We start from the raw sequence: 16,117 nt of genomic DNA, 5'->3' as shown, positions 1-16,117 counted from the left end.
GGACACATATGTGTGGAGTTTGTATGTTCTTCCCATGTTTGCATGGGTTTCCTCCGGGTGCTCCGGTTTCTTTTCATACTCCGAAAACACACCGTTAGGTTAATTGGATTCTGACAAAAATGATCCCTAGTGTGTATGTGCGGAATATAGATTGTAAGCTCCACTGGGGCAGGGAGTGATGTAAGTGACTGATTATTCTCTGTACGGGGCTACGGAATAAGTACATTATAAATAACGGTTAATAAGTAAATAATAGGCATTCTCTTCACTTGAAGTAAACAACTTTCATGGCAAAAGGACATATAAACAGTATTTATTTTATTTGTTATTCTCTTTCTCTTTTACAAAAATAAAACACAATCATGTAAACAAACATGAACAAACAACCACGTAAATACATTTATATTATTATTATTATTTTTTTAACAAAACGACATTGTTTAAATACATTTACTATGAATATTAGAGCGTGTCCACGAGGGTTGCGAGGTTCTCTATTATAAAGTCCAGGCTCCTACGAATGCGACTTAACTCCTCCACCATCACCCGCAAATGGACCTGCTGGCGTTTCCGTAAGAAGTTCGCGGGCAGCTCAAGTTCCTCCACAGCTGTAAGATAAATGAAAAACCCACAAGGCACACGTAAAGCAGACATAGCTATGTAATAACAACACATCATTATTACACACTACAGGCGCAGCAATAGGGGTTGGTTTCTGCACACACAGATGTGTCCTCATACACCTATCCTTAATATACGCCAAATGGCGAAAGACCCCGGCGCCAGAGAGACGCTCCGAAAGCTGCAGCGCAGCATATTTTTCTTTCAATTTAGCATTTTATTTGTATTGCAGACGCAGCGAATCACCACACACAGTGCAGTACTGACGCAGCGAATCACCACTCACAGTGCAGTACAGACGCAGCGAATCACCACTCACAGTGCAGTACAGACGCAGCGAATCACCACTCAGTGCAGTACAGACGCAGCGAATCACCACTCACAGTGCAGTACAGACGCAGCGAATCACCACTCAGTGCAGTACAGACGCAGCGAATCACCACTCACAGTGCAGTACAGACGCAGCGAATCACCACTCACAGTGCAGTACAGACGCAGCGAATCACCACTCACAGTACAGTACAGACGCAGAGAATCACCACTCACAGTGCAGTACAGACGCAGCGAATCACCACTCAGTGCAGTACAGACGCAGCGAATCACCACTCACAGTGCAGTACGGACGCAGCGAATCACCACTCACAGTGCAGACGCAGCGAAGCACCACTCACAGTGCAGTACGGACGCAGCGAATCACCACTCACAGTGCAGTACAGACGCAGCGAATCACCACTCACAGTGCAGTACAGACGCAGCGACTCACCACTCACAGTGCAGTACGGACGCAGCGACTCACCACTCACAGTGCAGTACGGACGCAGCGACTCACCACTCACAGTGCAGTACGGACGCAGAGAATCACCACTCACAGTGCAGTACGGACGCAGCGAATCACCACTCACAGTGCAGAACGGACGCAGCGAATCACCACTCACAGTGCAGTACAGACGCAGCGAATCACCACTCACAGTGCAGTACAGACGCAGCGAATCACCACTCACAGTGCAGTACAGACGCAGCGAATCACCACTCACAGTGCAGTACAGACGCAGACGCAGCGAATCACCACTCACAGTGCAGTACAGATGCAGCGACTCACCACTCACAGTGCAGTACAGACGCAGCGACTCACCACTCACAGTGCAGTACAGACGCAGCGACTCACCACTGACAGTGCAGTACAGACGCAGCGAATCACCACTCACAGTGCGGTACAGACGCAGCGAATCACCACTCACAGTGCAGTACAGACGCAGCGAATCACCACTCACAGTGCAGTACAGACTCAGCGAATCACCACTCACAGTGCAGTACAGACTCAGCGAATCACCACTCACAGTGCAGTACAGACGCAGCGAATCACCACTCACAGTGCAGTACTGACGCAGCGAATCACCACTCACAGTGCAGTACAGACGCAGCGAATCACCACTCACAGTGCAGTACAGACGCAGACGCAGCGAATCACCACTCACAGTGCAGTACAGATGCAGCGACTCACCACTCACAGTGCAGTACAGACGCAGCGACTCACCACTCACAGTGCAGTACAGACGCAGCGACTCACCACTGACAGTGCAGTACAGACGCAGCGAATCACCACTCACAGTGCGGTACAGACGCAGCGAATCACCACTCACAGTGCAGTACAGACGCAGCGAATCACCACTCACAGTGCAGTACAGACTCAGCGAATCACCACTCACAGTGCAGTACAGACTCAGCGAATCACCACTCACAGTGCAGTACAGACGCAGCGAATCACCACTCACAGTGCAGTACTGACGCAGCGAATCACCACTCACAGTGCAGTACAGACGCAGCGAATCACCACTCACAGTGCAGTACAGACGCAGACGCAGCGAATCACCACTCACAGTGCAGTACAGATGCAGCGACTCACCACTCACAGTGCAGTACAGACGCAGCGACTCACCACTCACAGTGCAGTACAGACGCAGCGACTCACCACTGACAGTGCAGTACAGACGCAGCGAATCACCACTCACAGTGCGGTACAGACGCAGCGAATCACCACTCACAGTGCAGTACAGACGCAGCGAATCACCACTCACAGTGCAGTACAGACTCAGCGAATCACCACTCACAGTGCAGTACAGACTCAGCGAATCACCACTCACAGTGCAGTACAGACGCAGCGAATCACCACTCACAGTGCAGTACTGACGCAGCGAATCACCACTCACAGTGCAGTACAGACGCAGCGAATCACCACTCACAGTGCAGTACAGACGCAGCGAATCACCACTCACAGTGCAGTACAGACGCAGCGAATCACCACTCACAGTGCAGTACAGACGCAGCGAATCACCACTCAGTGCAGTACAGACGCAGCGACTCACCACTCACAGTGCAGTACAGACGCAGCGACTCACCACTCACAGTGCAGTACAGATTCAGCGTATCACCACTCACAGTGCAGTACAGATTCAGCGAATCACCACTCACAGTGCAGTACAGACGCAGCGAATCACCACTCACAGTGCAGTACGAATCCCCACTCAGTGCAGTACAGACGCAGCGACTCACCACTCAGTGCAGTACAGACGCAGCGACTCACCACTCACAGTGCAGTACCGACGCAGCGAATCACCACTCACAGTGCGGTACAGACGCAGCGAATCACCACTCACAGTGTGGTACAGACGCAGCGAATCACCACTCAGTGCGGTACAGACGCAGCGAATCACCACTCAGTGCGGTACAGACGCAGCGACTCACCACTCACAGTGCAGTACAGACGCAGCGAATCACCACTCACAGTGCAGTACAGACGCAGCGAATCACCACTCACAGTGCAGTACAGACGCAGCGAATCACCACTCACAGTGCAGTACAGACTCAGCGAATCACCACTCACAGTGCAGTACAGACTCAGCGAATCACCACTCACAGTGCAGTACAGACGCAGCGAGTCACCACTCACAGTGCATTACAGACGCAGCGACTCACCACTCACAGTGCATTACAGACGCAGCGACTCACCACTCACAGTGCAGTACAGACGCAGCGACTCACCACTCACAGTGCAGTACAGACGCAGCGACTCACCACTCACAGTGCAGTACAGACGCAGCGACTCACCACTCACAGTGCAGTACAGACGCAGCGAATCACCACTCACAGTGCAGTACAGACGCAGCGAATCACCACTCACAGTGCAGTACAGACGCAGCGAATCACCACTCACAGTGCAGTACAGACGCAGCGACTCACCACTCACAGTGCAGTACAGACGCAGCGAATCACCACTCACAGTGCAGTACAGACGCAGCGAATCACCACTCACAGTGCAGTACAGACGCAGCGAATCACCACTCACAGTGCAGTACAGACGCAGCGAATCACCACTCACAGTGCAGTACAGACGCAGCGAATCACCACTCACAGTGCAGTACAGACGCAGCGAATCACCACTCAGTGCAGTACAGACGCAGCGAATCACCACTCAGTGCAGTACAGACGCAGCGAATCACCACTCAGTGCAGTACAGACTCAGCGAATCACCACTCACAGTGCAGTACAGACGCAGCGAATCACCACTCACAGTGCAGTACAGACGCAGCGAATCACCACTCACAGTGCAGTACAGACGCAGCGAATCACCACTCACAGTGCAGTACAGACTCAGCGAATCACCACTCACAGTGCAGTACAGACGCAGCGAATCACCACTCACAGTGCAGTACGAATCACCACTCAGTGCAGTACAGACGCAGCGACTCACCACTCAGTGCAGTACAGACGCAGCGAATCACCACTCACAGTGCAGTACGAATCACCACTCAGTGCAGTACAGACGCAGCGACTCACCACTCACAGTGCAGTACAGACGCAGTGAATCACCACTCACAGTGCGGTACAGACGCAGCAAATCACCACTCACAGTGCGGTACAGATGCAGGGAATCACCACTCAGTGCAGTACAGACGCAGCGAATCACCACTCACAGTGCAGTACAGACGCAGCGAATCACCACTCACAGTGCAGTACAGACGCAGCGACTCACCACTCACAGTGCATTACAGACGTAGCGACTCACCACTCGCAGTACAGACACAGCGACTCACCACTCACAGTGCAGTACAGACGCAGCAAATCACCACTCACAGTGCAGTACAGACGCAGCGAATCACCACTCACAGTGCAGTACAGACGCAGCGAATCACCACTCACAGTGCAGTACAGACGCAGCGAATCACCACTCACAGTGCAGTACAGACGCAGCGAATCACCACTCACAGTGCAGTACAGACGCAGCGAATCACCACTCACAGTGCAGTACAGACGCAGCGACTCACCACTCACGGTGCAGTACAGACGCAGCGACTCACCACTCACAGTGCATTACAGACGTAGCGACTCACCACTCGCAGTACAGACACAGCGACTCACCACTCACAGTGCAGTACAGACGCAGCAAATCACCACTCACAGTGCAGTACAGACGCAGCGAATCACCATTCACAGTGCAGTACAGACGCAGCGAATCACCACTCAGTGCAGTACAGACGCAGCGAATCACCACTCACAGTGCAGTACAGACGCAGCGAATCACCACTCACAGTGCAGTACAGACGCAGCGAATCACCACTCACAGTGCAGTACAGACGCAGCGAATCACCACTCACAGTGCAGTACAGACGCAGCGACTCACCACTCACAGTGCAGTAGACGCAGCGACTCACCACTCACAGTGCAGTACAGACGCAGCGACTCACCACTCACAGTGCAGTACAGACGCAGCGAATCACCACTCACAGTGCAGTACAGACGCAGCGAATAACCACTCACAGTGCAGTACAGACGCAGCGAATCACCACTCAGTGCAGTACAGACGCAGCGACTCACCACTCACAGTGCAGTACAGACGCAGCGAATCACCACTCACAGTGCGGTACAGACGCAGCGAATCACCACTCACAGTGCGGTACAGACGCAGCGAATCACCACTCACAGTGCAGAACAGACGCAGCGAATCACCACTCAGTGCGGTACAGACGCAGCGAATCACCACTCACAGTGCGGTACAGACGCAGCGAATCACCACTCACAGTGCGGTACAGACGCAGCGAATCACCACTCACAGTGCGGTACAGACGCAGCGAATCACCACTCACAGTGCGGTACAGACTCAGCGAATCACCACTCACAGTGCGGTACAGACTCAGCGAATCACCACTCACAGTGCGGTACAGACGCAGCGAATCACCACTCACAGTGCAGTACAGACGCAGCGAATCACCACTCACAGTGCGGTACAGACGCAGCGAATCACCACTCACAGTGCGGTACAGACGCAGCGAATCACCACTCAGTGCAGTACAGACGCAGCGACTCACCACTCACAGTGCAGTACAGACGCAGCGAATCACCACTCACAGTGCAGTACAGACGCAGCGAATCACCACTCACAGTGCAGTACAGACGCAGCGAATCACCACTCACAGTGCAGTACAGACGCAGCGAATCACCACTCACAGTGCAGTACAGACGCAGCGAATCACCACTCAGTGCAGTACAGACGCAGCGACTCACCACTCACAGTGCAGTACAGTCGCAGCGACTCACCACTCACAGTGCAGTACAGACGCAGCGAATCACCACTCACAGTGCAGTACAGACGCAGCGAATCACCACTCACAGTGCAGTACAGACGCAGCGAATCACCACTCACAGTGCAGTACAGACGCAGCGAATCACCACTCAGTGCAGTACAGACGCAGCGAATCACCACTCACAGTGCAGTACAGACTCAGCGAATCACCACTCACAGTGCAGTACAGACGCAGCAAATCACCACTCACAGTGCAGTACAGACGCAGCGAATCACCACTCACAGTGCAGTACAGACTCAGCGAATCACCACTCACAGTGCATTACAGACGCAGCGAATCACCACTCACAGTGCAGTACAGACGCAGCGAATCACCACTCACAGTGCAGTACAGACTCAGCGATTCACCACTCACAGTGCATTACAGACGCAGCGAATCACCACTCACAGTGCAGTACAGACGCAGCGAATCACCACTCACAGTGCAGTACAGACGCAGCGAATCACCACTCACAGTGCAGTACAGACTCAGCGAATCACCACTCACAGTGCAGTACAGACGCAGCGAATCACCACTCACAGTGCAGTACAGACTCAGCGAATCACCACTCACAGTGCAGTACGAATCACCACTCAGTGCAGTACAGACGCAGCGACTCACCACTCAGTGCAGTACAGACGCAGCGACTCACCACTCACAGTGCAGTACAGACGCAGTGAATCACCACTCACAGTGCAGTACGAATCACCACTCACAGTGCAGTACAGACGCAGCGAATCACCACTCACAGTGCAGTACTGACGCTGGGCTGCAACTTCAACCTCACAGGAATTAGTATTAAACACGTACAAAGTCGCAGTCGAAGCGCAAGGGAACTTGGCGTGAGAAAAAGCCGCTGCATCGGTGCCCTTCTTACGCAGAGTCAGACTCAGTCGCACACAGATGTATCAGTGTCGCACATCATATTGATCAGTGTAATCTAGTGGAGTCGTTTTGTGGCCAGTTGTTTTATTTGTGCACATTTTGAGTGAAGAGGACGCTCGGCGAAGTCGAATTGGCCTGGACCTGGCGCACCGAGGGGGGCTGTTTGGCTTTGGCGCAACTGACGCCACAGTGTATTCGGACACGTGTATATTTTATGGCATGATCTTACAGAAGGTGATTATAAAATCAAGGCTTATTTCTGACTGCTTTTGTGTTTTTTAGCATGTGTTGTGCGCAGGGGCATAGGGAGGGCGGTTCCAGTGGAGCGCAAGCTCCAGGCGCGAAGGTGTCCGGAAGAGCCGGCCGCTGTGTACCTGGCAGCTGTCTAAGCTGACAGCCTGCCGGGCAGAGGAGGGCTGGGCCAGGGGGCAGGGTGCCATGTACCCCCCGGGCCGCTGCGCTATGCTGGCCGTCTGTGACACAGCTGCACAGCGCGTGTAGCGCTGACCGGACGGAGTTCGGTCAGCACAATACAGTGACTAACACACAGCCGCGTGTTTGTTTTAATTAGCAGTCAATGAGAGTCTGTCAGACTCTCATTGGCTGCTGCTGCGCCCACTGCAGGAGCCACTCCATCTTCCGGCTCCTGCAGTGATTAATGGGAGAGGCGTCATGACGTCTCTCCCATAATGCAGAGCGGGCTGGCCCAGGAGGACAGACGGAGGAGCGGATGGTGGCGGCGGGAGCGGGGATTCAGGTAAGTGTTTTTTTCTGTCTACTGGGGGGGGGCACTACAAGGGGGAGACCACTACTGGGGGCCCTACAAGGGGGGAGACCACTACTGGGGACCCTACAAGGGGGGAGACCACTACTGGGGAGCCTACAAGGTGGGGAGTACTACTAGGGGCACTACCAGGGGGGGAGACTACTACTGGAGGCACTACAACGGGGGGAGACTACTACTGGGGGGGGGACTACTACTAGGGGCACTACAAGGGGGGGACTACTACTAGGGGCACTACAAGGGGGGGACTGCTACTGGGGGCACTACATCGGGAGCCACTACTGGGAGCTCTATATAAAGGACAATACTGTGGGTACTGCGTAGGGGAGGGGAACTACAACTGGGGCCACTATTTATTGGGCACAGCATAAGGGTTACCACTATTGGGGGCCCTGCATGGGTGGGGGGGACTGCTAATGGGGGGCACTATATAAGGGGCACTGCACAGGGGGTACCACTACTGGGGGCACTGCACAGGGGGGACCACTACTGGGGGCATGTATAAGGGGCACTGCATAGGGGGGATCACTACTGGGGGCACTGCACAGGGGGGACCACTATTGGGGGCACTGTATAAGGAGCACTGCATAGGGGGGATCACTACTGGGGGCACTACTAGAGCCTGCATAAGGGGGTCCTCTCCTGGGGCACAGGGGGGCACTGCATATGGGCACCACTACAGGGGGCTGCCCCATATCTTTATTTTTACTTTACATTAATCCCACATGGACCCGCCTCCTCCCTGGAACACTTGAGGGGGAGGCGCCGTAGCCCACACGTGCTCCGGGTACCCTGGCTACACGCTACTCCTCTGGTTGTGTGTTTGTATGTGTGCGTGTTTGTGTCTCACCCACGAGATGCCACCAGCACTGACTCATCTCAGGCCTGCACCATTATCCGTAAAGTAATGTAACATCAAAAATAGCAAATATAAAGGGAAAATGACACATTTATGTACCGGTAGGATCATCCTGGACGTCCACACTGCTGCCCCCCTCAGACTTCTCTGGCTCAGTCTCCTCTGCTGGCCCCTCCTCCTCCTCCTGGGCACGTCGTTTTCCTGTGACACACAAGAGAGACGCTGTAGGTTCTTATACATTATACTCTGAGGCTAAATGGTGTCCAGGGCTCCACAATGCAGAGATGGAAGCATTGCAGGGCATGGAGCTATGAAATATTTAGGGAGTCCCACGGACTCCAGGAAGAGTAAGTGACCCTCCCACTTCCCACTGAAATAGGTGGGACTAGGAGGCGCGATTCTCAGAGTATCGTATCATCTTGGCCCCGACCTCTTTTCTGGGACCTGCGATTTGCAGCATTATGCTACAAGGGGGTGGTACTTAATGACACAAAACATCTGGTCCCGCCCCCTCAGTGATCAGCTGACTCGTCCTTCCAGGCATTCTACTGGAGGGGAGAAATTAAACTTTGACAAGTATGCTCACACGGTAGGTGTCAGGGACTTGTAGGTACCTGACGTTACACACGTTGCTCGCTTACACAAGGGGTGGCCGTATCCAATGTCACGTAAGCCACAGAATTGGGCACATTTGCTCACACTGCAACATTGGAGCTCTAGGACCTGTTTGGTGTGTGGCTTCTGCTGCACAAAGCTAAGAAAGTTTTTTTTGCCGATTATGCAAACTAGTGTCAAAGACTGATTAACACATACTTGCCTACTTTTGAAAAATCATTTCAGGGAGATTGTGAAAGCAACACCAATGAGCATGGCGGTAAAGTGGGCGTGTACTGTTACATCTGGGAGGCGTGTCATAACACTGACATATCCAAACGTAAATGAGCCCCAATGCAGTTAGTAAGATCTACTTGGTGATGAAAACACACTGATACTTTTCAGAAAATGCATGTAGCCATAGGGATCATTGGGATAAATGTATGAAGAGTGGAGTGCAAGTGAACAAGTTGACCATAGCAACCAATCAGCTTTGACGTTGCATTTATCAAGTACATTCTATAAAATAACAGGTAGGAGCTGATCATAACGGCCTACCTCTTATTTTTCATCCCCAAGAAAGCTGGTGTGCGGTAATCGGGACGGGGCTGGACGCTCTGTGTCATCAAGCCCCTGCCCTCACGGGAAACTGCCGCAAATTGTGCACATTTAATTAGAAGGCCGGGCCAATAACACCATTCTTATAGAATGGCGTCATTAAGCTCCACCCCCTACTCCCGGACCGCCGATCCTCGGGAATATTCTCCCCATTCTCAGACTCTCCAACATGACCCCTTCCATCCGGAACAAAAAGCTCTGCTCCTGGATTTCTCTCTTCATTGATGATTGCAGCCACCTGTGGTGATACACCTTCCTCATCTATTAACAAGCTCAACACAGGTGTCTGCAATCATTCATTAGGTGGGAAGCCCAGGAGCAGAGCATTTTGTATCGGATGGAAGGGGACATGTTGGAGGGCAGGCATTCTGCCCGCATCCCTTGGAAGTGAGCAGCACGCAGGAGAAGTGCCTACTCTACCGGGGGTGTGGGAGAATACCCAACATTTTGGGAGCCTCCGCAAGGCTCCGGGAGAGTAGGTAAGTATGGAGGAGATTGGTTGCCATGGGTAACTTCTCCACTCTTTTCACTGCTGCATACATCTGATCTACCCCATTGTGTCTTATAACCAATGCAGGAAAAAGATGCTAATGATCCTATTTGAATGTATATATCTCTGTTGTTTTTTTTTATATATAACAGCTTCATAATAGGGATAAGGTGCAATCAGGGAGATTGCTAGACTCTTCAGGGTGTCAGGGAGATTGCTGCTATTTCAGGGAGTCTCTCTGACAATCAGGGAGAGTTGGCAAGTATGGAATAACACGCCATCTATCGGCACACTTACGGCGATGAATCTTCCTGCGGAGCTTTTCCAGGAGCTCCGGCTGCCTGTGCCTTAGATGGCCCCATCTTCTCCGCAATTGCAAAACTGTGCGTTCCATCCTGCACTGCCGGCGTATGCGCCGCCTAGCGGCTCTGTAAGCGGCACTCCTTTGTTTAATGCTGAAGTTGGGCACTGAACAGCTCATCTGTTCATCCAGGGTCTGAGTCAAGACCAGCAGCTCCTTTTTGGTGAAAGCAGCTGCCCTGTACATGCTGGCTGCAACTGACTGAAGCAGCTTATGATGAACAATTCAATTGCAACCCTGTGTGGCTGTCTGACCACATGACCTCAGCATCTGCACATGGCTGCTTTTGTGTTGTAGCCAGGCATGTGTGTTATTTTGCTTTGCAACAGCTCTCTGTGAACATATATTTCATTCATATTAATGTACTACCTTATATATAGATATATATAAATATATTCTGCAAAAAAAACCAATACAAATCAAAACAAAAAAACATCTGGCTGGAAAGCAGGGACTAACAGAAAATGGCTGCACCCGTAGTGGGCTACACAAAGATGGCCGACGGAGAGACCAATCTCTTTTCCCCAGGAACCCAAGGGGCTGGAAAACTGAAAACGAGGGCGGAGCTTATCAGAGGACGGAGAAAGATTCAGTCCTGGAGAGAGACTGCTAGAGTCGGTGTAGTGGCAGTCTAACTCCAGTCTCCACTCCAAACGCAACCAGGAGAGTCTATGTTGCTCCCAGCATGAGCGGTCACTGAAGAATAGACAGCTCGAGCCCATACATGCCTACCCTCCCGGTTTTCGCGGGAGGCTCCCGATTTTTCGGGTAATCCCCCGCACCCCCGGAAGGGTAGGCATTTCTCCCGCATTCTGCCCACTTCCTAGTGAAGTGGGCAGAATGAGGAGAATTCCGACGGCGATCGCGGGTCTCCGTGTAGGGGGCGGGGTTTAAGACGTGAATCTACACGAATCATGTCATTTGGCCCCGCCCCCTATGCAAATTCTAACCAATCGCAGCAATTTTACCGTGAGGGGCGGGGCTTAATGACGCGACTAGTCAGGCCCCGCCCCCCGTCACCCCCTGCTGCTTCTCTTACCGGGCTTCTCCCGGGAAGAGCTACTGAAAGGTAGCTCGTGGGACAACAGGTCCCAGCCTGCATTTAACTCCTAACTGGACTCCAGGAAGGGTATACAGCTGAGTTAACCTAGAGCAGGGGTTCCCAACCACAGTCCCCAACAGTCCAGGTTTTAAGGCTAGCCATGCTTAAGCACAGGTGTATTAGTACCTCAGTTATTTTTATTTAATCATCTGTGCTCAAGCATGGCTATCCTTAAAACCTGGACTGTTAGTGTGCCTTGAGGACCGAGGTTAGGAAACACTGACCTAGAGGGACCTGATTGTATGTTAACAGAAAAAACAAAACAAAACCTCACTAACATGCAAATAATAATAATTGAGCACATTAGAAAGTAAGAATAATCACTCTGTCACATGTATAAATATATACAGTATAGCATAAAGCAGAGGTTCCCAAACTCCGCCATGACAGTGCAGGTTTTAAGGATATTCATGCTTGAGTCCATCAAATTGAACAAGGTACTAATTAAGTCACCTGTGCTCAGGCATGGATATCCTTAAAATATGGACTGTAATGGCGGAGTATGGAAACCTCTGGTATAAAGGCTGTACCAGTGTTTCCCAAACTCAGTCCTCAAGGCACACTAACAGTCCAGGTTTTAGTGAAATCCATGCTTGAGCATAGATGGTTAAATCAAAATAACTGAGGTACTAATTAAGACACCTGTGTTTAAGTGTGGCTATCCTTAAAACCTGGACTGTTAGTGTGCCTTAAGGACCTTGGTTGGGAACCTCTGGGCTATACTATACTGCAGTAGTTCTCAAACTCGGTCCTCGGGACCCCACACAGGTCACGTTTTCCAGGTCACCCTGCAGGTGCACAGGTGTAGTCATTACGGACATATTTTAAAAGATCCACAGATGGAGCAAATTATTTCACTTGTGATTCTGGCAGGCGACTTGGAAAACATGCACTGTTTGGGGTCCTGAGGACAGAGTTTGAGAATCTGTGCTATACTTTATATAACGGGATAGCAGCAGCTACAGGGCCGGATGCCTCAAGCAGCATCCCGCCAATGATCACATGCATAGCGGCGTTTAAAGACATCGGATACATGATTTTGGCAAAGGACAGCTCTCCCGATAAGCGCTGTCCTTTGTGGCGCGTGGGGACTTCCGGGTTTATGACTCTCCACCTGCACAGCTTTCGGCCAGAGCATACGCGAGCCGCGAGTGACCCTGGCTCCTTCTCGGGGAAGTCTCCGGGATAGAAGCCCAAAAGCTTTTATTAGGCAACAACATGTATAGATGGCATTGCCTAATAGGTCCAAGCTTTTTGGAGCTCAGTGCATATGAAAAATGCGGTGAAAGCCCCCAAAACGGCATTTTCAGGGATTTACCACAGTTTGACCGCTGAGGCGTGATGGCTGGTTAATCCAGGTACGGAGGATGAAAAACGTGCAGTTGCTGAGTGGGCTGAAGGTGCCGATGCCAGTTGAACAACAGAGGTGCCATACAGCGAATGATGCAGGTGGTATCTTTACCACGTTCACCTCTATACTTGGTCAGATTTTTCTTCAGATCTGAACGATAACGATTTAAAAAATCGTTCATATCTGAAGGAAAATCTGACATGCCTGAACGATGCGCGTTCCCGATGGTCAGATAACAATATCTGACATCTGATGTGTTTGCAGTCAGACTTGGACGATTCCATTCATTTTAATGCAGTCAAAAATCGTTCATCTGACAAATCTGACCGTGTGTATGCTCCATTACACTTTATCATTTATAAATGTGCTCAGGTGGCTTTTACAAAGTGATGTGTGTTTTGCTGTCCTGAGTGGGTCTGTGTGGGATTTCCCCATCCACCTCTATTTAATACAAGACTACTTGGGTGGAGGAGGCACTAGGCAAACACACACACAATAAATATATATATATATATATTTTTTTTATATATTAGGGATGTGCAGGCTCGGATAGGTTCGAGTTTGCACGCTGAGTTCGGATTTTTCCCTCAAAAAAAACGGAACTCAGAAAGAGGCAAAACGTCATCTTGCATGGACGAACATCATCATTCCTGGGCAAAAACCTATCCGAGCCTGCACATTCCTAATAAATATATATTTATATTACACACACACATACCTCTGTCTATTTTAGTCAGCAGTCAGTTAACCTGCCGGTATGTTTTTGGTGTGTGGGAGGAAACGGGAGCAAACAGCAGAAACCCAGGCAAACAAGGGAAGAACATAAAAACTCCACAGAGATAAGGCTCATGACCCCAGCACTGAGAGGCAGCAATGCTAACCGCAGGATGCTCTACAGCCTCACCTCCAATGTCTTCATCCTTCTGCCTTGGCAAGTTACGCTCCAGGCACCCCACTAACAGTCCAGGTGTTTAAGGATAGCCATGATTGAGCACAGATGACTTGGGGTCTGATTCAGAGCTGGACCCAGTAGCTGCACAACAGTATGGTAATGGCGCATGAGGCGTCTTGTGTAAATAACCACCTCCTGCCGGCTTCTGTGATCCGGTGTAATCACGCTGCAGAGGCCAGGAAATCTGCAACGGAAGCCTTAGATCCTGGGCTCAGCACGCCTTGAAAACGGGGCCAACATGACCCCCCCCCAAAAGGCTGCAGAATCTCAATCATGCTACAGCTTAGGGGGAACTCAACCATGGTCACAGACACCGATCTGCCCATACACCGTATAGAGCATGTACGCGTCAGTTCTACCTAAACCATCTGGTTTTCGTAAGGCTGAATAAGGCCTTTTATTTGTACCTCAGTCATTTTTGATTTAACTAGCTGTGCCCAAGCAAAGATATCCTTAAAACCTGGACGGTTAGTGTGTCTTGAGGACTGAGCTTGAGAAGCACTGCTCTAAACTGCTCTTGTGGCGGAATCAGTACGCCCAACAGCACCAGCCCGGCAAGGGTGAAAATCGCGATCGTAAATTAAGGTAACCTTTCTAACCCTCCCTTAGGGATGCCTAACCCAAACCTCCCTCCCAAGTGCCTAACCGTAAGTCTCCCGGGTGGGGTACCTAACCCTAACCTTCCCCCGGGGGTGCCTAACCCTAACCCCCCCTTCCCCTAACCTAACCCTCCCAGGGGGGTGTCTAACCCTAAGTCCCCCCTGGGAGCCCCTAACCTAACCCCCCCCCCCCCCCCCCGCAGCTGTCTGCACCCAGCTTACCTTTGATCGGGATGCCAGGCTCCCGGCGCAGGCAAAATGACAAGCGTCGGGATTTCGACGCCTGTCATTAGACCCTCGTCGGGATTAGACCACTGGCATCCCGACTGCATACCCTTGTGGCGCCCTATAAATAAAGGATAATAATAATAATAAACCACCGCACACATCAACTGGAATCTCAAAGAGGGTTACGCGGGACCTGGGGCGTCGATGTCGTTATAGCGGATGGTCTTTGAGGCAACATCCATCAGTACTCTCACTCACAGCTTATAATGTATTACATTACTAACGTCATCGTGCTTTAACTGGGAATGAAGCAATGCCTTGTGATAAACACATGCCCTGCTGCTATGACACACAACACAGAGAGGACACGTATGTGCAAATTATACAGCGAGTACCCCAGATACTCAAACAGTACCATGTTTGTGATGATCCCTGTACAGTCTGGAAAAGAAAGGATTAAAAAAAAAAAACCCACGATGAAACATGTTTGCAGAGTCGCTCACCTAACGAGACATACACGTACGAGGGTAAATAATAGAACATTAGGATTCCTGCATAGACAGCAACCTCTGCTGCAAACACCCACAAGCATGGCCTGACAGAACCTGTCATATATTGTGCTTACTGACCGCTGTGGCGGAGATTCGTTAATCATCCAATGGGAATCACTGAGGTCATATGCTGCCGTCCACCATCACCCTCCAGTATTTGCACCTACCCGAGTTGCTCGCCTCGTTTCTGGTGTATATCCCCAAATCCTCTGGTCAATGGACACTAACCAATCTGCCGCTCAATGTGTCTGCGCTGACATCGCAACTGGTCGGGCATTTAAATTTGCCCCCCCCAGTTGAGAGGTTAGTCACCGGTGGTCCCTGCAGTAAGTGTACGGGTGGTCGGCTTCTGTACACACCCGCCGATGTACTCTGCGATGTGTAGTTTGTCGGCTGATTTAACGACATACCCGACTTAAGCATCACTTCCATAATCTACTAGCTAGAAAGATAATAGTCATGGTAACTGAATGTCATACTTAGATGTGCCCTGATGCAGAGCTA

General features: G+C 51.1%; 1 protein-coding gene across 1 annotated transcript; it reads right to left on the bottom strand.

The window, feature by feature from the left end:
• Positions 1–334: 334 nt before the first annotated feature.
• LOC148533779 (uncharacterized) lies at positions 335–11,569 on the bottom strand. Its single transcript, XM_088467357.1, has 3 exons — positions 10,767–11,569; positions 8,867–8,968; positions 335–608 (listed from the first exon to the last, which is right to left on the bottom strand). The coding sequence occupies exons 1-3, from the start codon at positions 11,014–11,016 to the stop codon at positions 463–465; spliced, it is 498 nt and encodes a 165-aa protein (XP_088323483.1). The 5' UTR covers positions 11,017–11,569; the 3' UTR covers positions 335–462.
• Between the last annotated feature and the right edge of the window lie 4,548 nt (positions 11,570–16,117).

The sequence above is a fragment of the Taudactylus pleione genome, unplaced genomic scaffold, assembly GCF_031769625.1.
Source record: "Taudactylus pleione unplaced genomic scaffold, aTauple2 ptg000070l, whole genome shotgun sequence".
NCBI lineage: Eukaryota > Metazoa > Chordata > Amphibia > Anura > Myobatrachidae > Taudactylus > Taudactylus pleione.
This window is presented reverse-complemented; position numbering and strand designations above follow the sequence as displayed.

What these genes read in the sequence shown, in the direction of transcription:
- LOC148533779 (XM_088467357.1), bottom strand. Translation starts at nt 11,016, where the DNA reads ATGTACAGGGCAGCTGCTTTCACCAAAAAGGAGCTGCTGGTCTTGACT. An exon ending in CCGCAGGAAGATTCATCGCC is followed by an intron (nt 8,969 to 10,766) that starts GTAAGTGTGCCG and finishes TGTGTGTCACAG; the next exon opens with GAAAACGACGTGCCCAGGAG. An exon ending in CGTCCAGGATGATCCTACCG is followed by an intron (nt 609 to 8,866) that starts GTACATAAATGT and finishes TTTATCTTACAG; the next exon opens with CTGTGGAGGAACTTGAGCTG.